This window comes from Spea bombifrons, chromosome 13 (genome assembly GCF_027358695.1).
Source record: "Spea bombifrons isolate aSpeBom1 chromosome 13, aSpeBom1.2.pri, whole genome shotgun sequence".
In the NCBI taxonomy this organism is placed as follows: Eukaryota; Metazoa; Chordata; class Amphibia; order Anura; family Pelobatidae; genus Spea; species Spea bombifrons.
Window position 1 is genome coordinate 22,466,963 of NC_071099.1, and position 25,926 is coordinate 22,492,888.

The window sequence follows — 25,926 nt, forward strand, 5'->3', positions numbered from 1 at the left end:
TTCCGTGCTTATATGGGGTAGGGTAGTAAAACTAAAAATTTCAAAATTATTTCAGTCTATCCGTATCTTTGAGCTTAAGATACTATTTCAGAAAAACCCTTACTATAAGCTCAATTACCAGTACCTTCACTTGAAAGGCTTGGTCTTCAGAGAGCCTGTAATTAATTAATCAGTTACTGTTTCAATAAAAAAAAGTTTTATTACAAAGATCTCCTCATGCAGGCAGAGTAACAGTATCTAATCTTGAGGTTGGAAGTCGGACCTTCACAATGATGTCAGCAGGAGTAAGTGTGATAGATTTGATATCATAGCTGATTTCCTGTTGGGCACGGATGGGCCCCGGGTTATGGTGTGTTTTGGGGGTCAGGGTGGTGGGTGTTAGTCAGTTAGCACTTTAGATTATATGTAGAAGATGAACCAAACAGCAAGATTGCTTTAGCTGTTAATACAATTCTTTGGTCCCAAGGATGGAGTCCATATTAAGTGGCGCTTCAGCAGCTATTATAGTGCTCATGGAATCAATACACACCTTAAACAAGTGATACTACAAAATACACTGCATACACACACATTGCACACTGGCATATTTCTAATATGTAGGACATATCCTAAAGTGAGGGTGATTTAGAGGTAATTAAGATTTTGGGGTTTTTTTTATAAAAGAAGCTGTAAGTGCATGGTGCAGCCTCCCCACAGAGGTGGTGGGTGCAGCACAACAACAATAAAATCATGAGCGATTAATTGAGTTCCTTTTATCGAAAAAAAACAGTTTCTTGTTTCCTACCCGCGACTTTTTTCTTAGGAGACATTAATGTTTAAGAATGTCGTTGGCTATACGTGTCAATGGAAACATTAGCTTTCAAGCTGATTGCAGAAGATTACTTCATACATAAATATTCTTGCATCATTTGTACCCTTTGCAAAGAGAGGACAGAAAACTGAGCCGTAAGCATGATTTTGCCGTCTACCTGCCAGTGACTCACGGTGATAAATCCTCCCCCGCACGCTTCTTACGATGTTTTTTTATAATGGCAGCAATTTGAAAATGAACAGAAGACAGACGGACAATACTGCGTGGGATTTATTACATAATAATAATAAAATCGTCCCACTTTATCACATGTTCGGAATTGGTTTTTGTAACACAAGGGAAGAGTCGTGTAGGAAAGTAACTCATTACAGCGGAGCTCTTAAAATATCACTTCCGGAAATGCCGCATACCAGAGATATGGAATAGGGGAACTGGTCGATAAAAAAGGTAAATTATTAAAAAAGAAATGAGGATCGATGTCCGAGTACCTTAAAACTTAAATAAAGTCGTAAAATCCATAGGATGTGAGGACCGGTGTGAATTTCTCTTCTCCAGAGCAAAATGCCCACGTTTGCTGCTTACAGATCGGTAAACGTGGACCTTTTAATTTGATTCTAAATTGGTTATTTGAAGAATAATCTATGAGACCTTCCAGCCAACAGAAACCTAAAAACAAAACGAACAAATATACATTTTTGGATCCAATTGTAATTTTACAACAATATGCTTTACTCGGTAAAAGTACGATTCATAACTATTCTTCGCAATATGATTTTATGATCTCCGGTAATGTTTTTATCTGTCCGCATAAACACAGATATATACTGGACCGAAAGTAATAATGTTTTTAAAAAGCCTTTAGAAATATTCATGTGTAGAAGATCTCCTACCTGTATATAATAGACACGATGAGGGCCCCGGCAATAGGGCCAACCCAGTACACCCAGTGATAATCCCAGTAACCGCTGACCACGGCGGGGCCCAGCGCTCGAGCTGGGTTGAGACAGGAGCCTGATATTGAACCTCTGCAAAGTACCAAGACAACACGTCGCTCTTTAGGATACAACACATCCTCTCCTTACCATCAATGTGACGTTAACAACCTCATCACTCTGGACCCAAGAACTGACTCTTGTTTTGACCCAACCCACCATCACTTTGAGATAGGTGTAGTAGAATTACAAGGCTCATGTGCCTCAAGAGGTATCCTTCAAGTTGCTGCGATGTTTTAGGGTTTCACTTAGAAGTATCAGTAGAGGGCACTGTTGCATTAGGTGTTAGTTAGCCTGGTATATAGAGTAGCTTTCATAAGGCCAATTGTGAAGCACCCCAAGGCACCTGACCATGATAAATATTGACTATATCACAGTAGACTCATATTAGTAAAACTTGTTTGCACCACCGGGTTACAAGCTCCTGTTGCAAAGAGTAACTTCAGGCCCTCACCCTGTTAAAATTCCCGCCACAACAGTGAAAGCCACAGAGTACGGAGCAAGTTGAGTTTTGGATCGGTCACCCAAGGCTCCCATCAACACAGTGAAGATCAAGAAAAAACTCAGGACTATTTCCACTCCCACTGCTTTCCCAACAGAGGTTCCACTGTGGACAATACAGGCCGCCCCCGTCCGATTCAAAAACAAAGCCTCGTCTGCCAGTCCCTGAAAAATGAAAACAAGAAGAAAATGAAATGTCCTGGGTTAATATTACGGCATTATCTGCCCTTGGTATTTGATGATCTAAACTAAGAAGACTTAGATACAGCAAGGGTAGAAATGATGTGCAAAATGGGAGAATAGGGTGATGCTATTTTTCGGAATCTGGAGAAGTTGAGCTTAATAGAGTTGTGTCTTTGCTGATTTTACATCAGACATAAGTTTCCTACCCATGATGGGAACATTTGAGTCTTGCTAGGTCTTTTTCAAGTGCTCCGGTATAATAACATTATTAACTACTTAGTTCATTCAGATGTATGTGGTGTTATGCTTACTCTTGCCAGCAGGGCCCCTAGCATTCCTCCGGACAGCTGGCAGATCCAGTAGGGTAAAATCAGTATAGGAGTCAGGCCGCCAGAGATTACCACGGCTAGAGTAACGGCCGGGTTGAAATGTCCACCACTGGAAAGTCAATAGCACTAGCTGTGGTCATCTGAATCACACATTCTATAGGTAATACTCTATAGGTAATACTCCCATTCCATCATAAATTTAATCAGCATGCAAAAAAGAAGAGCCTGACAAACGGTCCATATCCACCTACTCCTGACAATATTTGGTTCAACACCTTTTAATGATCAAATACTATTTCTATAACTTTTCCTCTTGTACTTTGAACTCTTGATGTCCCGAAACATTTTGTAGCATGCACCTGACCTTCTTCGCTGTTTGATCACTTTGTAAACTCGCAAATCTTTTGGATACAGAACTTTTTTTCCGTAGAGTAGGCTAATTTTAAATGTGCCGTAAATTTCGTAATGATAATAATTAGGCTGAAAATCTTACATTTATTTGTTAAACAACCATAATACCATTAAAACAGTTTAACAATTACAAAAAATATGGTTGTTAAAAGATCATTAAAAATGTCACCCCTTACCTTACATTGCCGAGGACAGAGATTAGCGATGCCAGCGTGAGCCCGTGTGCAAGTGCAGGTATCAGGGGTCCGGCACCTTCTGGGTTTATAAGCACAGATAGACATCCTATGGAGAAGAATAAGGTGCTCCCAAGCAGCTCCACCAAGCAAGGCTGGACAAACTTCTCCAGGACGTTGGGCTCATGCTTCTGGCCACCGAGGACCTCTCTGGATGTCGAGCTCATATCTCGCAGCTCTGTCTCAAATATATCCTTATCAGATTTGGCCATAGAGGGTTGCCCCTAACCCTACAATTTGAGCTGGTATGCCCAACCTGGAGAATACGCAAAAAATATATTAAAGAAGGTATCAAATATATTTAACCATTTCTCAAAATAGAGCACACTATTTCAGATTATGTATGCAGCAAAGAGTCTCAGGTGTTATTATATATAGGACTATGTTAAATGTGAAACTGGGTATCATAAATACATGTCTACAATTTTGATTACTACTCGATCATACCAAAACCATGATACTCCCTGGATCCCAACATTGTCACCCCTTATAGGAAAGCATTTATAAAGCCAACCTCTTTACTTACTTTTTTCCCCGATTTGGTTAGTCTCCCGGTCCTCAGATCGAGATATGCTTAGTTCTGGTCATCACTGCTCTGGAACTGAAATGCAGCAAACTGACAAAGTTCAGATTTGTATGCTGGCTTTTGGGGCCAACAAACCCAAGGACAGCCCGTGACCTGCAAAAGAGGACTAACATCTATTTGAAGAGTCAGCTAAGAAGATAACAGATGAGCATTGAACTTGTCTAATCTGAGATCCTTTCATTTCGGGAGATGGATAAAATGCATGTCACCGTTATATGATAACGCCATGACGCATATGGCTACTTTTTGCATTAAATATACGGTATGCTACAGGAAATCATTCTTCCTACCCCCAAAATATCATCCCCTTTGAAAAAAGTGGTATTAGAGGCCTGCTTTGGAAGATACCTGGGAGAGACTATTTAGCTGAAAAATTTAGACGGCGGACCTTTTCCAAAAAAAGAAAAAATTTAAAAACACACAAGGAAATCATTCTTCCTGCCCCCCAAAGAAAAGTGGTATTGGATGCCTGCTTTGGATGATACCTGGGAGAGACTATTTAGCAGAAAACCTGAAAATATTTAGACCTTAAGTTTTTTCCAAAAAATTAAAATTTTGAAAAACACACAAAACCTTTAGGAAATCATTCCTCCTGTCCCTCAAATAACATCCCACAAAATCTTCAGAAAGAGAGTAAGGTTTGTGCCCTGTTAACTGTGTATTAAGAGGAGGTGGCAGGTGTGTGCCCCATGGGCATCAATAAATATTGGGAATTTATAGTTTATTCAGAGAAAGGTAAGAAACTAGCCCCATTTATTTTGATATTTTGTATTATTTGACCCCTTGTTGCATTTTGGCAGATCCAAAAGATAATACTCCAAAGATAATGCCCATCTACCTACTGGCCCTACATTGTCCCTCCTTCCCTGGGCACCCCCAACCAGCCCTTACAAAGGCTCAGAACAGAATGAAAACTACAACTCCCGGCACACCTCGCGGCAGGCCGCGCCTGCGCACTCCGAGTCTGCTGTCCAGCCTGCAGTGCGAGAGCTGCTGCCCAGGATTCCCGATCAGATCTGATGGTCCACAAAGGGAGGGGTGGATCTGGCAGAGCCTGGACCATGCAATAAAGAGGAGCAATAATAAAACGGCAGTGGGTGTTTACAGAGAGGGCACCCAGGGCACCCCAAAGCATCACCCATGGATTTAAAGGGCACCCTGGCAACAGTTCTGCATTGGAAGATGCTCTGTGCTGCAGCTCCTCTATAACAGGGGGCATGTAATCTTCTGCTACCCCGGGGGGAGGGTCTATTTATTTATTTATTGTGTGGCTGCTCTACACATCCAGAAGATATTATAAAATATTTTGTCTTGATCTGGTGCAAAGATGAAGAAGCAATTTAATCGGATGAGGCAGCTGGCCAATCAGACCGTGGGAAGGTAAGGGGTCTCTGGGTATGATGGGGCTTTTGGCCATTGTCACCTTTAGGGCTTATTCTTTATTGTGGGGGGCTGTACGTCCCAGCTGGTGGTATTACCTGGAAGGATGCAAGCCGGTGGGGGCATTCAGTTGTGGCATGTTGCATTGTAATGCATGTGTTGCTAGCTGCTGTGATGCATGCATGATATTGCAGATATGATGTACATGGTATTTACCAATGATGGGCTTGGGTGGAAGACATGCTAGAGATGTGTCAGCATTGCTGTTTGCAGCTCACTGGCATGATGCAGGTTAAATGATCTTGGGGAGCCACAGAGGGTCTTGCGCCCTTTTAATGTATTTCATAGGTTGCATGTCCATGTCTGCCTGCATAATGTATGGGGGGTTTTGTGAGCTGTAAGAGCCGGTGTTAGAGGGGATGTCAGTGAATGGAGGATGCAGTTTGCTGCAGGGATCTTGCATGCGATGGTGACATGGACAGGGTGGGTGACAGCAGGAGTCCCCTCCCTTCTGTCAGGGCTCCTGTGGGGTCTGGCTGGAGGTGTCAAAGCCCCACCACTGGCGTGGCATCTTGCATCATCCGTGCATGCAGGGTAGAGCTCGGTGACACGGACAATTGGTAATAAAACGTGTGTAAAATCCCCATGTGATGATGTGTCACACAGCACATAAATGGTTAACGATTGGGAAGGTCTCTTTTGCCAGAAGGTCTTTTCGTTATTTTTCTGTAACTTGATCATCTTGCACTATGCTATCTGCCCAAAACGTCTCTCCCACTACAGCTTCCATTAGAGCATTAGGGGCGATTGATCGAAATGATGCTCCATGTAAAGGGAATGACTGCGTTCCAGAATGCGTTGGCACCTTTTAAATGAATGACTCGAATATTGACCTTTGCATGCCCGCAGTTTTGTAAATATAAACAGTGCGTCACTCTGTATTGTGCAGTGCAGTGGAATATGTTGGCGATATAGAGATGAATAAATAATAATGCAGACAGCAGCACAGGGCACGATGCCCTTATCGTCTCGTGTGGCTTCTGTAGGCTTTGCTGGATTCCTGCACAAGGTGATGCAGCACGTTGTGGCAGTTCGGCCATGCGGCCTGTGGATAATTGCATCTTTTTTCGCCCCACAATAGCCCTGCGTTATCGGCAGTAGCGGGTACAGAATAGGGGCAGACGAGCTGGGTTCCAGAGCTGGAAATCCCTTGTGCTCAATGGGCAGCCACAATACCTCTCCGTTTGATTGTGGCATAAAGCACCATTTCTTATTTCTGCTCTAAAGATGCTATTCAGCAACCATGGTGGTCCACTTAACCACTGTTGGACCTAAAGGTTGGAGCAGGAAGCCTACTGTTACCCCAAGGGCCAGCAGGGGCCCTGTGTGCTATTGCAGCACAATTGTCATGGCCTGCTATCTACCTGAAAAGACTACAAGTCCTATAATCTCTTGCCAGCTTTCAAGGCTGGTCAACGAAGGAGAAATGTGTAGCCCAGGAACTCTTCTATTGCTGTGTAAGATCCGCCATGGCGATGTGCATTGCTTTAATATATATATATATATAGTTTGGGTCATCGGGGAGCTGGTTGTTTAGGGATCTGGATTTACCGCGCACAGCGTCTCAGTGAGAATTGCACCGCTATACATTAACACGCTACTAACCACATGTTAAAAAGAGGGGCAGGTGACATATTCCGGGACTGACCGCCGGAGGAAAGGAGAACTATAACATTTTTCCAAAATCAGGCCATTTAACTTCAAACCAATTAACTCGCTATCCATGAGGATCGGTGGGGTTATTAAAACTATGAGAGAGCAGTCAAAGCAGAGATGGAGAGGAGAAGGAAATCCCATCCAGGTAAAGACACATCTAAACACGCAAGCGTTTATGTGTGGGTGACAGGATTTGTGGGGTCAATTTACCATTTCCTGAGTGACACCCCAACTTCAGGTGTGACCCAAATCTGGTTCATTGACTTTGAGCATTAAAGTCAGAATTCCCCAATGAGAATGGCCACATTAGTCCTTCAAACTGTTTCATAAATGCCCCAAATGGAAAATGATCCCCTTGGACTTATTCTTGGGTCATCTCGGCCATTAGACCCAATAGGAGTGGCACATGTGGATACACGTATGACTCCATATCTCATTGTAACAATATTGGGTTATAATGTAGCCAACCGTATTCTTCAGAGATTGCCTTCACGCCATTCCGAAGCATGGGCTGAGAGGTGGCTGCATTGCCTGCAACGTAAGCAGTGGACCAAACTTTATAAAAAGAAAACCATTGACCCCGTGAAACTTGCGTTTTTTTATAGTATATGTGTTAGGAGCCTATCTGAGCTGCCTGGGAAGCAGTGTATAGTATTTTTTTTATTTGTTGTTCTAAGGAAAGGTCCCATTAATTTTAAACTTCCTCTGCTTCCAGTACCCAAACCAAGAGGGCAGGGAACATAAATCATGTCTTCAACCCTCCGGGAGAGTAGCCAAAAAAAAAAAATGTTCTATTTATTGTAGCGCGAAGAGTCCATACTGTGTTGCAATATTTGTTGATTGTTTTTGTTATTTAAAGCCCACGGAGTTATTTCAGAAAGCTAGATTGTAAGCTCATCTGATCAGGGCCCTGTTGTTTCGTCTTGTTGTTATGTTATTTGCTGCTTCAGAACGCAAAACCTTTATATATATAAATGCAACATTACAGACATCACCTCTGGCACAGCCAAATGTCTAAACAATTCCTAGAAATAATACTTAATTCTCGAAAAATTGTGTCTTCATTATATTTTTTTTACCAGGAGCAATGTAATTGTCATAAGACACAAAAGCAGGCACTGATAGGTTGTTACCATAGAAACTGGTTCTTAAAGTCTTTTGGGTTGGTTTTATACAACTTAACCTTCAGACACAAAGAACAGAATAAGAGATCTGCGAAGGTTTATTAGCTTTTCAAGCTAGAATCTTTCATGTTTCGTCTCCTTCTTACACCATCTGTGCCTTCAGTTAGTCTTCTCTGGGTGCAGTTTTTCTTTGGTATCCCCCCGTAACTAACAGACATGTATTCTAGCACCCACTCACCCTAACAGCATACAGTAACACACTCACATACACACAGTGCCGTATTCTGGACTAGGCCCAGGCCTAGGGCGACAGTCCCCCTGGTACAAAACCGGAGGGCAGATCGCCCTCTCGGGTCATTAAGCCCCCCGGAGTTCTGCCACACAATGGGATGCTTACAAGGGAGATCACCTCTGACTCACAAACACCATACACACATACACATGCTACTATACACACATGCTAACACCATATGATGACACACACACTCATGCTCACACTGTATACTGACACATACTCTTTACATCATACAGTAACAGACACACACATGCCAACACCATACAGTAGCACTCACACCAATACCATGTGCGCACACGCATATACTCTGACCATACAGCAACACACACACACACTCTATGACCATACAGCAACACACACACACACTCTATGACCATACAGCAACACACACACACTCTATGACCATACAGCAACACACACACACACACTCTATGACCATACAGCAACACACACACGCACACATGTGTAGTAAAGTACTCAAAAAGTACTTTAATATATATTCATCCAGAGAAAGGCTGCCTGGGACACCAGCCTGTCCCATTAACATCGCAATGTTTATATCATGAGGATTTTTGGGGCTCTTGCACTTGTCCTTGATGAACCCCTCTGTGTCAGACACAATCTGTCCCCGGGCATTTCCCCCCGAAGACTTCAAAATACAGAATTTCACAAAGTTCCTCCGTTTGCACATTTAGACAATGGACACGATCGCTTCCATTACTTTCCCATTATTGCAGAGCAACACAATACAATTCACGGGTTTGAGTTCCATAATATGGTGGAAACTCTATCCCGGCTGGTTTTTTTTTGTCTTATGAGGATCAGATTCCAGAGGCTGGTAAATATTATATTATAGGCGCAGAAGAAAATGCCAAACCCCAAATCATTTCCAACCAGAAAATACATAAAATAAATCCAAAATATGGAAAATAAAATCTACAGCCCTTTGAATACAAGGGGGGAGAAATCTTTATTATTCTGGGGTTTGTAGAATTACGCATCGTCTGTAACTTATTTAGTTATTTTGTTGTATGTTTGTTTATTGTTGGATAATGTTTACTATTCACATAATAGTATTTTGGAAAGCAAATGTGTCACATCGGATAAATGCTGTGACTTCTGTATCCACCGAAGATGTTGACTGATGAATTTAAGATGTTCTTCCCCTTCCTTCAAACTTCCAAGAAACAGCAAGAGCCACCAGTATACGTTCAGATATCTTCTCGCTATTGGTGGGATTTATTCACATGGGGTTGAGTTGCCAGACATTGAACCATAGATAATAATTCCCAAGACCCGTCTTTGCGTATATACAGAAAGGAGGCCAAGACTAATTTGAAAGGCTACTGAGAGGGTGGTAAATAGGCGGAACAGCCTCCCAGCAGAGGTGGTAGAGGGTAATACAGTGAGGGTATTAAACACGCATGGGATGGGCATTTGGCTCCTGAATCTAAGACGAGACCAACGACTGATTAAGGTTTGAGTCTTTACAGCAGGAGAAACGGGCGAGGTGGGCCGAATAGGGCCGATCTGAAGGCCAATTCTTCTATGAAACATTATGTAGTATATTTCATAAAAATGTACGGTTGACGTGCAGAATCAAGTAACTTGTTTTACAAAAAATCCACTAATTTGATGCTTTTTTAAGTATAGTTTTTCCTCCTCATATATGTATGTCTTACACCGCATAGCTGATGGCTTTCAAGAAATTCAGTGATGCGGTTTCTCTGATTTCCTGGAAATTCTGGTATTTTGATGGCCATTATCTCCTCGATCTGTTCAAACACCGATAATATCGCTATAGTTTGTGGTTGACGTCATTTAATAAAAACGGCTATTTTCCCGGCAGGTCCCAGATCATTTGCGGTTTTATAATATTCATATTTTCTGCTATTTCCAGCTATTCTTGCCCTAAAATGCATTGCACTTTAATTTGAACAAAGTGGGAGAGATTGTCTGTGCATTTAGTCCACGTTCTAGATCGTTCTAGATCATTACCAGTTGACTTGTTTACGGGGAAGCTTTTGCTTACTTCGCCAAATTTACCCCAAATCTTTAGTATCGTCGTATGGCAAGGAAACCAAAAAATGCAGGAATGTCAAGAGAGGCTGAATTCTTTCTCGGATGACTAAGGATTTTATTTCCCCCGGGGAGAAATAAAAACTCCCATTTCCTCTCTGTATCCTCTGCTCTGAAATGCTTGTCCAATAAAATTTTGAACGTTACACTTTTTTCTTCTGTCTGATTCTGAAATTCTCTGAGTCAGAATTCCAGCATCAGCTGGGGAGAGAACATCACAGAGGATGTATGTGCGTGCGTGCGCAGGGGGGGGATCGGAATCTGAATGTGTTAATATCACTGCGTTAATTATGTAGATTTGACCTTGTGCCCATTTCCATGCTGCATGTCTGCAAACACTGATTAAATAAATTATAAACATCCAAAACGGGGCAGAACCAGGCAATTTACCATTCTGATCACGCAAGGGCAAAATGGATAGAATGTTTTTTTTTCTGGAACAAGAGCAATTTCTACAATCTTCTTAAATTATATGTTTAATACCTTTTTATCTTTCTTTTTTTTCTATTAAATTTGTAAATATTATTACCAAATCATTATGAGCAAATCATCTAGTGAATGAAGATTCCTTCAGTAATCCTTGTCCCGCTATGATGTCACAGTGATCCCTTCTGTCTCTTTCGGTTTCTCCATCCCAAACCTTTGCTGGGTGACATCGCATTTCAGTTCAAGAAAGTGTGATGTCATCACGTCCAGCAGTGTGATGTCATCACGTGCTGCTGGGCTTGTGTTGATGTGACGTTCTGTGTGTTACCTGCTGCTTGGGTGATCGCGCGCCCCAAACCTACTGGAATACAAACGTTACCCCTGAGATGACCTTCTAACCAATCTCTGTACAATCTCAAAAACCTCTCCCCCTCTCCATTCTCTGTGTGCACAAGGCTGCCATCCCCTCTTTCTCACCCCACCCCTCTCTACCGCTCCCTCTCCTCTGGTCTCCATGGATACTGTACTGGAGGCAGTGAGATGCTGATAATGGCCGCTATGGAGACAGGAATGAGGATGCTTAGGACTGATTTGATAGCACCCGACCCGAGCACGCCGAGGCACAATTTAAACATATGGCAGATATAATACCCCCATTCCCGTGGCAAGCACGTGCCAGACTGCAATCGCCTTCTCCTTTTAACATTTATGGTGATCCAAGTGATATAAAATGAAATATATATCATCAAAAAATCCTTGCCCAAAGAGCTTCCAATCTTTTTATGTCTATAAAGTCTATATAAGTTGCTGTTATAATGGGAGATTCTGTGTCAAGGAGCTTACACTCTAGTGATATAGAAGGAGAGTCTACCCCAGTGAGCTTACAATCTCATCCCGCCCCGGCGAGATCAAGTTTACATTATTGTTGCAACGAGCTTACAATCTAGTGATATAATGGGAACCTTTATCTTAAAGCCCGATAACAGCGGTGGACTCATTGTTTCAAGCCAAGGTTTACGGTAAATTCTAGCCTCCTTATAATCTCCAAGTGAAGTTTTCATCTTCTTAATGTCAACTTTTCATATTTTACGAGAAAATGGTATTTCTAGTAAAAAGTGTAGTGTGAGACCAGTGAGGGTTTCCACACCAACAGACCGACGGTTCCTCGTAAATAATAACATATTGTGTGTATTCTTCTGCGTTTGGTGCAGGACCCCCCCGGAGACGCTCACACAGCCAGCTCAGAGGGGGCTTTTTGCCAGCGTGTTTCTGGTGTATCCTGGCAGCCTTCAAGCAGAACAGAAATCATTATTATTGCGATGCCCTAAAACATATGACGATAAGTAACGAGTACTGTTAAGGGCCAGGATTTGAACCCAATGGATTATGTTCTTATAACACAACCTACACAGGCTGATCTTATACGCCCTTATAGGTGACCCCATTTTTTTTAACAGGGACCCCATAGATTACTTGGGTTCTTAGGCAGCTCTATACACCGCTATGGTAGAGTTACCCACTGGGATGGGTCGCTGCCCGGTTACCTTAACATTCCCTCATACCACCGGGAACCCATGCCATGTGCCCATGACATCATTTCTGGGGGTCTGGTACAGGAAAATCCGACAGTCGGAGCTTACAATAAAAATATAGCGGGGTCAAACAAGAAACATGGGGTAAAAGATGTCGTTCGCATTTTCAGCGCCGGAAGGGACAGAGTTAACTTCAGCAGCAGGCTGTGTTCCTGAATACATTATACAGAGCCGGGTTCTTGGTGTTTCATGTGTCCACGTCCCGCGGTAAATCTCCAGATAATTTGGAACAGCCCGATGTGCTCAAGCTGGTCTCGGTTGATGTTTTGGGGGAGGGGGTGATTGGAAGGTATGCATGTCATTGAGGCAGCACTTGAAGGTTGCAAAGCGGAGAGGCCGGCCCGCTGGGAATTGCGATGAATCCTCGGATTACGTATTTCGTATAAGATCTGATGCTATATGACTGTATAACAGCGCAGACGTGGAATAGATACCGCTTATCGTATCACTTATGCCAAGGCAAGACAAATCCAAGGATCCAGGTAGCCATGGCTCTCTCATTGCGTTGACGTGACTTGCGTGTTTTCACCAACTGGGCATTCAGCACCATCCCATTTCCCCAGTACTGGTACCAGCGGAATATGATGGAGTCAGCTCTACAACTCTGAGAACCAGTCCATTCTGTCCATTTATTCTCAGAATATGCTCATTCATGCTTAGATTTACCCCGAGAATCTACGTATTGACCCTAAGATGCCGCGGATCTATCTATCTATCTTAGAATTCACCGGGGAATCTGCCCTCCCCTCCTACAGCTGCTGCTTTCTTACATGAGTTACCTTGAAAACTTGCCCTGACACCCTGAGAATCTGCCCTGAATAAGTCCGTACAATTGGAGTAAAACAGCCCTGAGTTCCCTGATTGGAGCAAGTCCTGCTGGACTTCCCTAGAACTTATTTGAGAAGAATATTGATATTGTTCCATGTCACCAGGTCGCGTAGGACCATTTAAACGCCCATTTGTTTGCTAGAGAGAGCTTGTCACGGTGGTATTTATTTTGTCATCTTCCTGGAAGCCAGCCGGAGTCATCCATTCCATGTTTTAGGCGATGGTGTTCACCTGTGACATCATTCTAGAGGTCTTTTGGTATCAGCCAGCTCTAGAGTAGATCTCTCAATGTGTCTCAAAAGCCGAAGCTTTCTGCTCTAGAACTTGGCCTGCTCCATCCTCACACGGGGCATCTGGTTCATATCCCAGCGACATCTGGCATCATAGGAGTTTGTAGACTGGTTGAAGAGATGGAAATTTAAGGGGAGAAAAGTGAATTGGTCTTTGCCAAAGGAGGGGTTAACGACCATTTGGTTGCGTGAGTGCTTTCATTAAAGTGACAGCGTTCTTTATCTACATGTTACAATAATCAGGAGCATAATGGAGGCAGAGCCCAGCTGCCGGCCTCATCCACGTTTCAAAACACAGCTGGGGATCTTCTGCATGGTCGGCACATTATATATAATAGTAGCTGTTGCTTTGTGTTTTTTTTATTATTATGGGAAATGGGGAAGGTTTGCCCTTAATTTAATTAAACCCAATTATAAAGTCGCATGCGAGGGGGGTATCGTTGTGTACCAATGCTTCCATTCATACTGCGATACCCGGCTTCCTTATACTGCATTGTATTCACACTGTGATTCTTAGAATATTTACACCACTTGTATTTATGTTCTTTTATTTTATAGGACAATACCGTGTAGATCCATGTTTTATTAATGGGTTTCCTTCTGGTTGTAAAACAATTTGAATGATTGGTATTTACATTTTCTATCTGTCGGATGTAGAACATGCGGCTCTCCAGCCATTGTGACGCTATAACTTCCATGATGATTAACCCCTTAATGACAAAGCCCGTATATGTACGGGCTCAAAATGCATTGCTTTCAATAGGTTTAGGGACCGCCCATTGTCCTTAAGGGGTTAAAAGTTACACAAAACCAACGACATTGATTACGCAATGTATTTAGATGTCGATACAATAGCCGTCCCTGCGTAATTCAGGACCCACAAATATGGTATGTCATCGATATACCTGGCTGCCCTATTTGTAGTTCAATTGAACATTAAGTATAAATACTCAGAATTTTCCCCATTTTAGGACACTTAACAAGTAGCTGTTTATTAAACACATGTTGGAAACCTCATGAGATGAAGCAGAATTCGAGACTAAATGTAATGGTTCCCATGGTGGACATGAAATTTCTGCGTTTGCCCCGGAACTGCACCTTCAGCTTCGGCCATTTCTCAATATTCACAGCTTCCAGTTATTAAGGAAACAAACATTTCCTGACAACTAAATGCACAACATTAGGACCAATTAATTTGGACGGCGCTGCCATGAAGACGCTTGGCTCTTATTTGCTGAATAATTAATTGGACTTGAGTTCACAGCCGCGCATGAAGAATTTGGCTTTGTAAAGCAACATTTCCCAAAACTGGGAACCAAACCTAGAAAAGCGATTATTGTCCTCCCATTGAGGATCTAATTCTCTGAATTATTACAAACAAATGACATAATAAAGACAGGCGACATCATCGTTAGTCTCTAAATGAACATTCTATAATGTTACACTAAACAGAGCTCTATTACGTTTTTGGGAATAAATATTTACTGATTATACAATAACAATAAATACAATTTTCAGATATAAGGGGATATGTCTGATGTGTGTAATGAAGGGTATTAAAAACTACATTCACCACAGCACTGAGACCACTAACTGCGTCCGTAACCATCGATGCAATGGCTCCTCGGAAATGCTAGGGTTGTGATGTCAACGGAGGGGAAGAGTTTAGCATCCGCGTAAATTTACGGAAGTAATGGCTTTGGGATTCTAATATCTCGTTAAGAAAAACTAAATGGAATTGTTCTTGTTCTAAAATACCCACTTTTAGGGTTGTAGATAAGTGGAGCAGCCTCCCAGCAGTGCATGGGATAGGCGTATGGCTCCTGAAGACGAGACCGACGACTGATTAAGGTTTGAGTCTTTACAGCAGGAGAAACGGCGCGTTGGAGTGAAATAAACTGTTATCGTTATGTATCTAGATTATTCTTTTCCGTAGACTTTTGTGCTCTCCGTCTTACCATTTAAGAACCAGAGGAGAAGATGCGTCCTCCCTTCTTACTTTAAAAAAGAATGTTTCAAGTAAAATGATACCCATTAAACATTTAACATTCTGAGCTCGCTTTCTGATGAATTTCAATTGTTTTGGATGGGGAAACGCGCTGCGTCTGTGATAAGGTCCTCTACACAAAAAAACCCAACAGAGCTGTCCCTTGGGGCCGGAGTGTTGTCTCGCTCCTGGGCCTACACTTTACAATCATTTCGCGCAGCAGAGCGCAGCGCAGTGACATGCTGTCCGCCTCGCTCAGCTTCACACGGTGCGGCGGCAGCGGCGCAGCGGCCCCCAGAATCCTCCATTCTCCCGCAGGCGCCAGATCGTGCAGTAAGGAGCTGACATGCAGGGACACCGCGGCCTTTGGTGTCACGGGCGGACGGGCTGATTCAATGTGACAAGAGAGAATCGCAGGAGTCAGCGGCTCTGATCGCAAAGAAAGGTTGGATGAAGATTCGGAAATCCACATTCCCTCTGATGTGCAGACTGGGGCATAAAACGTGATGGGAGATAACAACCACTTAGCCCTTCTCACCTACATTTCTCTCTGAGCCTCCCAGACCCTTCGCCTTCCATATATATTCTGTATAGACTTACCACGATTCTGTCTTCAGTCCCACATCATGTTGGGCAATGGTGCATGAGAAATGTGACTCCATATTTATATATAGGGTCTTAAATTCTCATTGGTTCATAGGCTACATCTCCGTGAAAGAGCTGAGTGAATGCGGTGTGACATCGTGGCGTGGGTTCTGTCCATTGTGTTATGATATTGAATAAATGAAGCAATCATCTATAGACTGATTGCTGAAATATCCGACACTCGTACCCCTGGTAGGACCATCACCTCGCATATGTTCAACAGAAACGTAGTCCTTGGGTGACGGCAGGAGGTTATTTAGATGTTTCTCGTGGAATTCCTCTGTAAGTAGTTACAGATTATCCATGCTGCTATCTGGTGCTAAATGTTACGTCCCTTGGAGTTTTCACTGATGTCGAACTCTAATGATATGAACGGAATATTGTTAAAACCCCATTATAAATATTGGACTGGTTGCCCCCCTCTTTGCTTCCAGATTTCCACTCAAAGCCTGAGATATTTCTGTGATGTTTCTAATTCATTGCGCGCCTCGGGAAAGACGCCGTCATTACATATAACGTGGGGTTCGTTCATCACCACCCTTTATATCCAGATGTTCTCATAAACCGATCAAGCAGACATCTAGAAATAATCTAGATCATGGGATCCAAGCCTAACATACGATACCGTGTCCCCGTAACAGCTACCGTAAGAGGAACGTCCTCCTTCTTTTCATTGCTGGAGGTGCAGGATCTCATGAAATGAATCTTCTCTTTCTGTTTGCGATTCTCAAAGCCGAGCTGCTCTGTCCGGGGGCCGAAATCATCGTTTGTGCCCAGGCTTTATGTAAGTGCGCGATGCCGAGCGGCAGGGAAATGTCCTCTGTCTTCTCTGCTCCGTTGGAAGTGCTGTTTCCGACCGTGTGGGATTGATACATTATTGCAAATCATAATGAAAATATTTCCAGCCCGTGGGCAGCTGTTGTCTACAATGTGTCACGATGTCATCATCTTAACACATAAACAACCTAACGAAGGATAAATCGTTCTCCCTCACAGTTTGAAATAACATATTTGTAAGTTAATTGGTGCAAAACAATTCAAATACACATTAAGGAGCAGATAATGCTAAACATTGACTGCAAGTTATATAGCGTCACTGGCTTGCGTGTGGCATCGCTGGTCTTCAGTATCAGCCTTTTTGGCTGTTTGGGGAAAATGGAGGACATTTTAGGAAACATAGACATATATTGTGGGCTGTAACCTTTTTTTTGTTTTGTTTGGGGTCATTTTTAGCCTGCCATACTTCTTAAACCAGGGATATTCAACCTGGAGGCCTCTAGATGTTGCTAGACTACAAGTCCTACGATCCCAGCCCACAGGCAGCCTGCCGCAGTTTCAGAGGTTCTGGGAGATGATCCCTGATTTAACCCTTGACTGGTCATACCCACTCTTTGATAGCAGGCCTAGGGTTGTGTGTCCAGCGTTGCGTGCAGACTCGCCCCAGTCTGTGTGTTGGGGTCCTGTAACCTGCGAAAGAGCTGCACCTCTCCCTGTTTTCGCTCTGCAGATTAATGGGATTTTTCCTTAGTGTTGTCCGTGTACATTTCCACAGCTCTGGGAACAATTCCTGGAAATACTCAGCTTCCCGTGTTTGGTGAGCTCGAGCCGCGTGGGGAAGCTGCTTCAGGCCAGAAAGGGCTGACCAATGGTGTTTTATTTTTGTAATAGCTTTAAACGAGTGGGGGATTCCTTTGCTTGCATATCAGCGGAGAACATGGGCAATTTGGTGTCATATTAAGCTTGTTTCTAAAAAAGTAATTTTTGTAAGAGCAACATTCTTGGAATAAACCAAATAAACCAAATATTTAGTTATATATTATAGTGACAATATAGTAAATTTTTACAATAATAACGCTAAATGACAATTATTGTCCTTAACTTTCTTAGCACAAGATGGGCGTAAATGCAGAAGTGAAACCTAGTGGCTGTATATTAGCCTCCCTCCTCTGACACATCCCTGGTCCAGTGGACCCGCCCCCGCAGTCCCAGTGGACCCGCCCCGCAGTCCCAGTGGACCCGCCCTGCAGTCCCAGTGGACCCGCCCCCGCAGTCTCAGTGGACCCGCCCCTGCAGTCCCAGTGCCCTTCCCCTGCAGTCCAAGTGTCCTTCCTCTGCAGGCCAAGTGTCCAACCAACCTATTAATATTTCTCCAGCCCTGGCAGCTTGTTGCCTTCAACGAAAAGCTCTCTAAGCCTCTTTGGAAATAATAAAACAATTGCAGAGTTTACATGTTTAGCCTTGTCTCTGGTAGTAGCAATATGCATACATGCCCTGCGCAGGCTGAACCGGTCTTTGGAAATACCATGAAATTTGTAAATCCATTCCTCTGACATCAGCCGAAGCTAATGACTGCATTAATGTCCTCTTCTGTTTGCAGGGCGGAGAAGACTGAGGTTCTGAGTGACGATCTCTTGCAGGTACTGATTATATATATTTTTATATATATATATTTATATTGCAGAACTTCCATTTTAAATAAATTGTGAAAATCACAGTTAAACCCCATATGCATGTCCTGTGATTAGCTTGTTAGTGCTATAGAGCAACTATTTTATTTGTTATATCTGCTTTGTACTGTGTTTGTTGTATTAGATCTGCTTCTTGTCTGTCTCCGGCAGGTGGAAAAGCGTTTGGAGCTGGTGAAGCAGGTCACCCACAGCACTCATAAGAAGCTGACGGCCTGTCTGCAGGGACAGCAGGGGACGGACACCGACAAGCGATCGGTAGGCTCACTAAGTGATTTTTTTGCTTTTCATTGGCTGGAGGGAGTGTGGCACTTAGCTGATTCCAGCGATCAATGACTCAAATGGATTAGTGATCCCGGCTGCCGCAAGTGCAAGAAATAAATTGCATCGTTCTGAATAAGTTATCATAAGACAGAAAACGACCATGTTTTTATAACACGTCTCTCCATCTGCGTCTCCAGAAAAAACTACCGTTAATAACGCTGGCTCAATGTCTGATGGAGGGGTCCGCGGTTCTGGGAGATGATTCTCTTCTTGGGTGAGAACACAGAGTTTGACTTACCCCGTATTACCCCTTATTTTGATGTTGCTGCAGAAGTTAATGCCTTCTTCCATCTCTTTCCTTATCCTGTTATAGGAAGATGCTGAAGTTGTGCGGAGAAGCCGAAGACAAACTTGCGCAGGAGCTGGTCCACTTTGAGCAGGAGGTGGAGAGGGATGTGGTTGACCCCCTGTTTGTGTTGGCAGAGGTACGAGTGACCTTCGGCAATGCTGCAGTTTAAGCAGAAGACTATGTTATTTATCTTGTCGTTTCTGAAGTCTGCCTCCTGTCTTTTAAGGTGGAGATTCCAAATATCCAAAAGCAGAGGAAACACTTAGCCAAATTAGTCCTGGATATGGATTCATCTAGAGCAAGGTAGGTCAAACGTACTTGTAACTTCATGTTCCATCGCTAGAATCCAGAACCTTCAAACACAACTATGACGTTCCCACAAGTCAAAAGACATCCAACCCCCTCATATAGAACTAAAAAATAATGTGGTACCCCACCCCAGCCAAGTATTTCCCATAAAATAATTAACCAGGTTAGAAGAAATGTGGCCGTAGTAAGTATGGCGGCTTCATTTTGGCTTCTTTCTGTGTTACTTTAATAAGGGCCAGTATCCCCTTCTCATGTACTTATAGCCGGTGGTATTGGAAGGTCGTGTTTGTCTTCATGGTGATCACTGCTATACACTAAACAGTGCTTGTCCTCCCAGGGCCACCAATCACTCGTATATATGATAATCTTGCAATCTTTAGATCTCTGGATAAATCCAGAGCTGGGTGACTCAGAGGAGTTGTCTGCAGAGCTCCTCGCTTCATTAAACTGCCCAATGTATTGATGTTTCTAGGCTGACTCACTCGTCTCACAAGGAACAGCCGTAAAAAAATAAAAGAATTCTAAAAACCATTTGAATGAATAGACAAAACAGGAGAGAAATCATTTTGGGTGGGAGGAAAAAGAGACGATCAGAGACGAACAATGATTTAGGCAAATAATTACTTGATAGAGATTACGGATTCTAATAAGTGGAGTAAGTGGCGCAAGGAGCCCTGTGTATTTGGGGATTTTGCTTGTTTATAGTGTCTTTTCTGGTCTCGGCAAGGTATTAATGCTGTTGGTGGTTTTGTGAATAGGTGGCAGCAGTCTGCCAAGTCCTCTGGCATCTCCAGTAACCTGCAGCCCTCGGGGGCCAAGGCTGATGCACTCAGGGAAGAAATGGAGGAGGCAGCAAACCGTGTAGAGATCTGTAGGGTGGGTATTAAAACTGAGATCTGTGACACCTGTGGCATCTGCTCCCTATTGTTGCTTCCTGTACCTATTACCCCTACCTGTAATTCCTCCCCTGACCTCAACCTGTAAATCCTTAACTGCCCTGTAGCCCTAGTGATGTGTTCTCATATTTACTTGACTTATTGCTCTGTCTTCCCAGGACCAGCTGTCGGCAGACATGTACAATTTTGTGGCCAAAGAAATAGACTATGCACACTACTTTCAGACGGTAAGCGCATTGGGCCCTTTGGACCCAATCCCCTGTGCCCCTCCATCCCTGCCCTGTCCTCCTGGTGACAATCACCCCCACCTTGGTTAATTGGGGAGCCTGTGGACCTCCATTTTGTTTTTTTGTATTTATTTTTTAAAAACACATTTAATAATGTTCTTTGTTACAACTGGAGGGAATTTAAAGTTACAGGTGAGGTCATGAGCGTTCATACTAAACATGCATGCCCTCGTATGCAAATCGCAAAATGTAAGATTGCAGGTGCTCGCATACCCTCACAAACAAGTCACAGATTAGTGAAGGCATCTGAGTTAATCCTAAACTAGACTGTCCACTTGACTTTTTAGAGGCGTGCACTGCTTTTAATTAGATAAATTCTTGGTGTATTTTCATTTTAGCTAAAATCCCGTTTGTACAGAAAGGGTGCAGACTGCTGAATAATTTAATGGCCGATTCTTAGAAAAGCAGCGGAGGAATAAATGTTACTTTATACCCGGGATTTCATGTGTGACACCGAAATATATAACAGCATCTCTGAAAAATCAATATCCATCTCAGATCGCAGCTCATCAATGATTTACGGCAGAACGCACGCCAAGTCTACGCTAAAGCGTAACGAATACACATCGCACAAGATGGTAGCCGTTCCATTAACTAGGGCTAATAACGAGGATACTAATTAATGGAATCATCGCTCCATGTGTTAATTATCCAGCGTATAGGATAGACACCCTTCTGTCTCTATTTAGTTGAACGCGCAGTGACTATGTGAATGCCATGTTTAGCACGGGGCCCACAAGGGCCTAAAAGCCCCCCGGGGCAATTCTAACAGTTACAATATAATCTCCCCAACTTCCTGTTTATACCCAGCTAATAGAAGTTCAGGCCGAATACCACAGGAAGTCTCTCGCTTTACTGCAGGCTGTGCTGCCACAGATCAAGGCTCAGCAAGGTGAGTCTTGAAAATAGTCCAACTGGGGTTTCCGGATGGGGATTGGCCACATCCACATACCTGGGAGCTTCTGGGGGAGTGGCTTCGTGGGGGGCAGGGCCAGCCACCAGACAGCATCGAGTCGACGGGGAGTAGGAGAGGTATCCGTCAGGAAGTGGGTGTGGCCAAAGATCAAAGAAGCCAATCAGGAATAGCAGGTCATGTGCATGCTGGGATTTTTACGTTCTAAGCGCAAGGGGTGATATCAATGGAATCATAGATTTTTTTAAATTTGTAATCAATTTTTTTTAAATGATATTTTAGCGTTGCCGTCAGTTTTTATTGAAGTCTAATCTAAGCGTCGGTGTCTGCGCCCAGAAAGTGCACAGCAGCGTTAGTAATATCCAGATCGTCCCTGGAGTGCGCTGGCTTGCCGGTTAACATATGGCTGCCTATACATTGTAATTGGGAGCAGGCTTGGAGCAGGGAGGGGGTGGATTTCCACATTTGACATTGATCAGTAAACGACCAGAAATCCCAAACGTCTTTGTTCCTGCTGGGGAATGCCCCCCCCGACCTGTCAAACCTGCCCCTCTACACATGACATGTCCCTAGCTCTACACATGACATGTCCCTAGCTCTACACATGACATGTCCCTAGCTCTACACATGACATGTCCCTAGCTCTACACATGACATGTCCCTAGCTCTACACATGACATGTCCCTAGCTCTACAAATGACATGTCCCTAGCTCTACACATGACATGTCCCTAGCTCTACACATGACATGTCCCTAGCTCTACACATGACATGTCCCTAGCTCTACACATGACATGTCCCTAGCTGGCTTCATACAACCATTGCCAATTTCTCATTGACCTTCTAACCCTTTCACCCGCAAGCTCGTTTACAGTTAAATTACCTGTCAGGTCCGGTCTCGTTATCAGTGATATTTTTTTAAATGCCCCGTCGTCACCTGCCATCCTGTATTATAATATTGGGGGCTCCTTACCAGGGAAAAGGGGTTAATGTATCTGACCTCTGTCCGCACCAAGCCGTGTAAGCAAAGAGGGTAATGACTGTCTCTTTTATTCCGAGAGCCTGCCAGAATGTTCTATTTTATAGAATACCTTAAGTATCCTTAAGGTCGGATGACATATGTCAGGGGTGTCCAACCTGCGGCCCTCCAGCGGCTGCAGGACTACATTTCCCATAATGCTCTTTCAGTTCATGAGCTAAAGAGCTGAAAAGCACATAGATCCACATTTCTCCCTTACCCTCTCGGGGTTAAAAAGCTCTGCATTGGTTGCATTTTCTTCTGTTCTCCCAGAGGCCTGGATTGAAAAGCCATCCTTCGGAAAGCCCCTGGAGGAGCACTTAGCAGTCAGCGGCCGGGAGATCGCCTTCCCTATCGAGGCGTGCGTCACCATGCTGCTGGAATGCGGGATGCAAGAGGAGGTACGATGGCGGAGAACGCGGCCGCGGTACAGGGGTCACCAGCACCCCAATACAACATGAAATGAACACGTACACACGCTTACACGCTATTATTGAGTACCACTGGCAGGGCTGGGCAAGTTATCTGCATATGAGGGTAACTAGCCAAACCTACTTGCTTCTCATGTGGATGGGTAGCAGCGAAACATTTTTAGTTATGTTGCCACTTCCAACACGCCATTGTGCCATCTGTACCCCAAATGTTGGTTAACAAAAAAAGACGTCCAATAATGTCCTTTACTGGAATTAAGGGGTTAAGGGCGAACGTTCAGACACATATGAGCCCGTCTTCGGGGTCCTGGTGTGCAGTACCACCTAGGGCCAAACATGGGCCGTGTAACATTCCTGCAGAAAACAGCATAGATCCCATAATGACTTTCAGAAGGTGCCGGAAGCTTCCGGTGTTACAGACCCCATAGAGTCTGACATGCCGGGTAGGAGGAAAGTTCATACAGGGAGCTGTTTGGTTATTCAGCGCATATACATTTCAACAGCGCCTGATACAGCAATTATTATTTCCGCCGGCGCGGAGAGGAATTCACATTTCCCCCGGAGTTGGTAAAACTTCTGTTCAAGTTAATTTAAGGTCAAAATGTAAAATGGACAACAAAAAAAAGCTGTTTTTCCCCTTTTAAACGAGACAGCTGGAAATCATTTCCACTTCCTGTGGGGCTTTAACAAACATTCCTCCCAAGCTTTCATCTAGCGCAGCTCGAATTCACCCCTCTCGGCCTGTTGCGAAAGGCGTAAACCATAACTGCTTACATTGTTACCTAAAATTGATTTAGAGGAAGTCACGATGAAAAGGTCAAAAAACGTCTACGCAGAAAAAAAAAAGAGCGCCTGGAAAGATATCCCAAAAATTGCTTATAAAAGAAATTCCGCAGGGTCTGGCGCGCCACAAATTGCCGTGAAGCTGGGTCACGATGCTGGTGAACGCAGCGTGTGAAAGGACGCAGCGTGTGAAAGGCAGCGTGTCCCTGCTTCCGCGTCCCTTCTATAACTCCAAATGCACGCCTGATATTTATGGGTAACCCTCGCCTTGTTGTTCTGTTCCCAGGGCCTCTTCCGAGTGGCTCCTTCTGCCTCGAAGCTGAAGAAGCTGAAAGCCGCACTGGATTGCTGCGTCGTGGATGTGGCTGAATATTCCGCAGACCCCCATGCGATTGCAGGTTAGCTGGGCCTGGTAACCACGCAGCTATCACTATTCAATATTCACCGTCACCCACCTCCTGGGCTCCACATGTTATGCCATTGCCGTCATGTTGACTCCTAAACAGTGCCTGGGTGGATGTTCTACGTTTAGATATGTATCATGGGGCTCACGTTCAGGCAATATCTCTTATTTTTCCATTCATGGGTTAATTAGACAACCTAAAGTGCTTCACTAGGGTTAACTCGTTGGCAGATCTCGCCGTGCCACACTCTCAAAGTGATTGACATTCATCAGAAAGTCCTTCTGCTTTGGGGTCTTTTGCTGGTCTAATGAAAACATTTTGTAAGAGACGGCTCTCTGTAGCCTGTATGCCGCCTTGACAGGATCTCGATTTACAGCCGTCAATAATCGGAGTCTCTTCTAGGGGCGTTAAAGTCTTATCTCCGAGAGCTTCCTGAGCCACTGATGACGTTTGAACTCTATGATGAATGGATCCAGGCTTCCAAGTGAGTTAAAGATTTTGTAGGAAGTGTCATTTGTCTTTAACAAATCTAACCAGAAATACACATCCCTGAGTTTATTATCCAGATCTGTATGGAACATTGTACTGCAGAAGCTGAAAAAAACCCTAAAAACTATATTATTTGTGTACCCCGACCTTGTCAGGACTGGGTCACCTTTCCAAGGACGTAGGAGACCCATTATAGAGAAAATAAAATGATGTGTGTAACGTATAGATACGTGATAAATGACATGTATGTCTGCTAGATGAGGACGCACTGACACTTGACGTAGAACCAGACAGGAAGGTCCCACCATAATGTAGATTTTTTTTTTCTTCTTCCAAAAGATCCAAAGATAATGTTTGGTGGATGGGTTTTTGTTTTTCTCCTCTCCAGTATCCAAGACCAGGACAAGAGGTTGCAAGGTTTGTGGAACGCGTGCGAGAAGCTTCCGGAAGCCAACTATAATAACTTCAAGTGAGTTCCAGAGAGCCCCTGGGATGAGAACCGCCGCTAGGCGCCCAGTTTGACCAAACCTTTTATCTATGGTCATCTTTGGCAGCCCTGTTTAATATGAGTTAACCTTTTGTATCCCATATCGATATCACATAAGTATTTAGCATGATATAAACCTCCACCAGTCTCTCAGAAGGTGATTTTGATTTACTTGCAGGTACGTTATAAAATTTCTCGCCAAGTTAACAGAGTATCAAGATTCAAACAAGATGACTCCCAGTAACATGGCCATTGTGCTGGGACCCAATCTGCTCTGGCCGCAGGCTGAAGGGTGAGTGACCGTCTCCGTGCTTGGCGTGAGGAGGACCAGACAATGAAATCCTAACCTGGCCAAGGGAGTCTTCATCGTTATGTCCTCATTTTTCCATCACACAGCATTGATGGCCAGGGATGGTGGAAGCCA

At 43.7% G+C, this 25,926-nt stretch overlaps 2 protein-coding genes across 5 annotated transcripts in view; one reads left to right on the forward strand and one right to left on the reverse strand.

Annotated features, from left to right (window-relative positions):
* Positions 1 to 1,063: 1,063 nt before the first annotated feature.
* On the reverse strand, positions 1,064 to 3,767 carry LOC128472088 (aquaporin-8-like). Its single transcript, XM_053454152.1, has 5 exons — positions 3,404 to 3,767; positions 2,799 to 2,925; positions 2,258 to 2,469; positions 1,702 to 1,836; positions 1,064 to 1,477 (listed from the first exon to the last, which is right to left on the reverse strand). The coding sequence occupies exons 1-5, from the start codon at positions 3,670 to 3,672 to the stop codon at positions 1,435 to 1,437; spliced, it is 786 nt and encodes a 261-aa protein (XP_053310127.1). The 5' UTR covers positions 3,673 to 3,767; the 3' UTR covers positions 1,064 to 1,434.
* A 1,276-nt stretch (positions 3,768 to 5,043) lies between these two features.
* ARHGAP44 (Rho GTPase activating protein 44) overlaps positions 5,044 to 25,926 on the forward strand; it is a 31,302-nt gene continuing 10,419 nt past the window's right edge. For all 4 annotated transcript variants that reach the window (XM_053454128.1, XM_053454129.1, XM_053454131.1 and 1 more), the window contains exons 1-14: positions 5,044 to 5,426; positions 18,786 to 18,825; positions 19,027 to 19,131; positions 19,335 to 19,411; positions 19,511 to 19,622; positions 19,713 to 19,789; positions 20,554 to 20,671; positions 20,850 to 20,918; positions 21,789 to 21,870; positions 23,182 to 23,309; positions 24,409 to 24,520; positions 24,929 to 25,010; positions 25,404 to 25,484; positions 25,681 to 25,794. In XM_053454128.1, the coding sequence (XP_053310103.1) occupies positions 5,374 to 5,426; positions 18,786 to 18,825; positions 19,027 to 19,131; positions 19,335 to 19,411; positions 19,511 to 19,622; positions 19,713 to 19,789; positions 20,554 to 20,671; positions 20,850 to 20,918; positions 21,789 to 21,870; positions 23,182 to 23,309; positions 24,409 to 24,520; positions 24,929 to 25,010; positions 25,404 to 25,484; positions 25,681 to 25,794 (1,250 nt within the window). In that variant the 5' untranslated portion in view covers positions 5,044 to 5,373. The remainder of the gene's footprint in view (positions 5,427 to 18,785; positions 18,826 to 19,026; positions 19,132 to 19,334; positions 19,412 to 19,510; positions 19,623 to 19,712; positions 19,790 to 20,553; positions 20,672 to 20,849; positions 20,919 to 21,788; positions 21,871 to 23,181; positions 23,310 to 24,408; positions 24,521 to 24,928; positions 25,011 to 25,403; positions 25,485 to 25,680; positions 25,795 to 25,926) is intronic.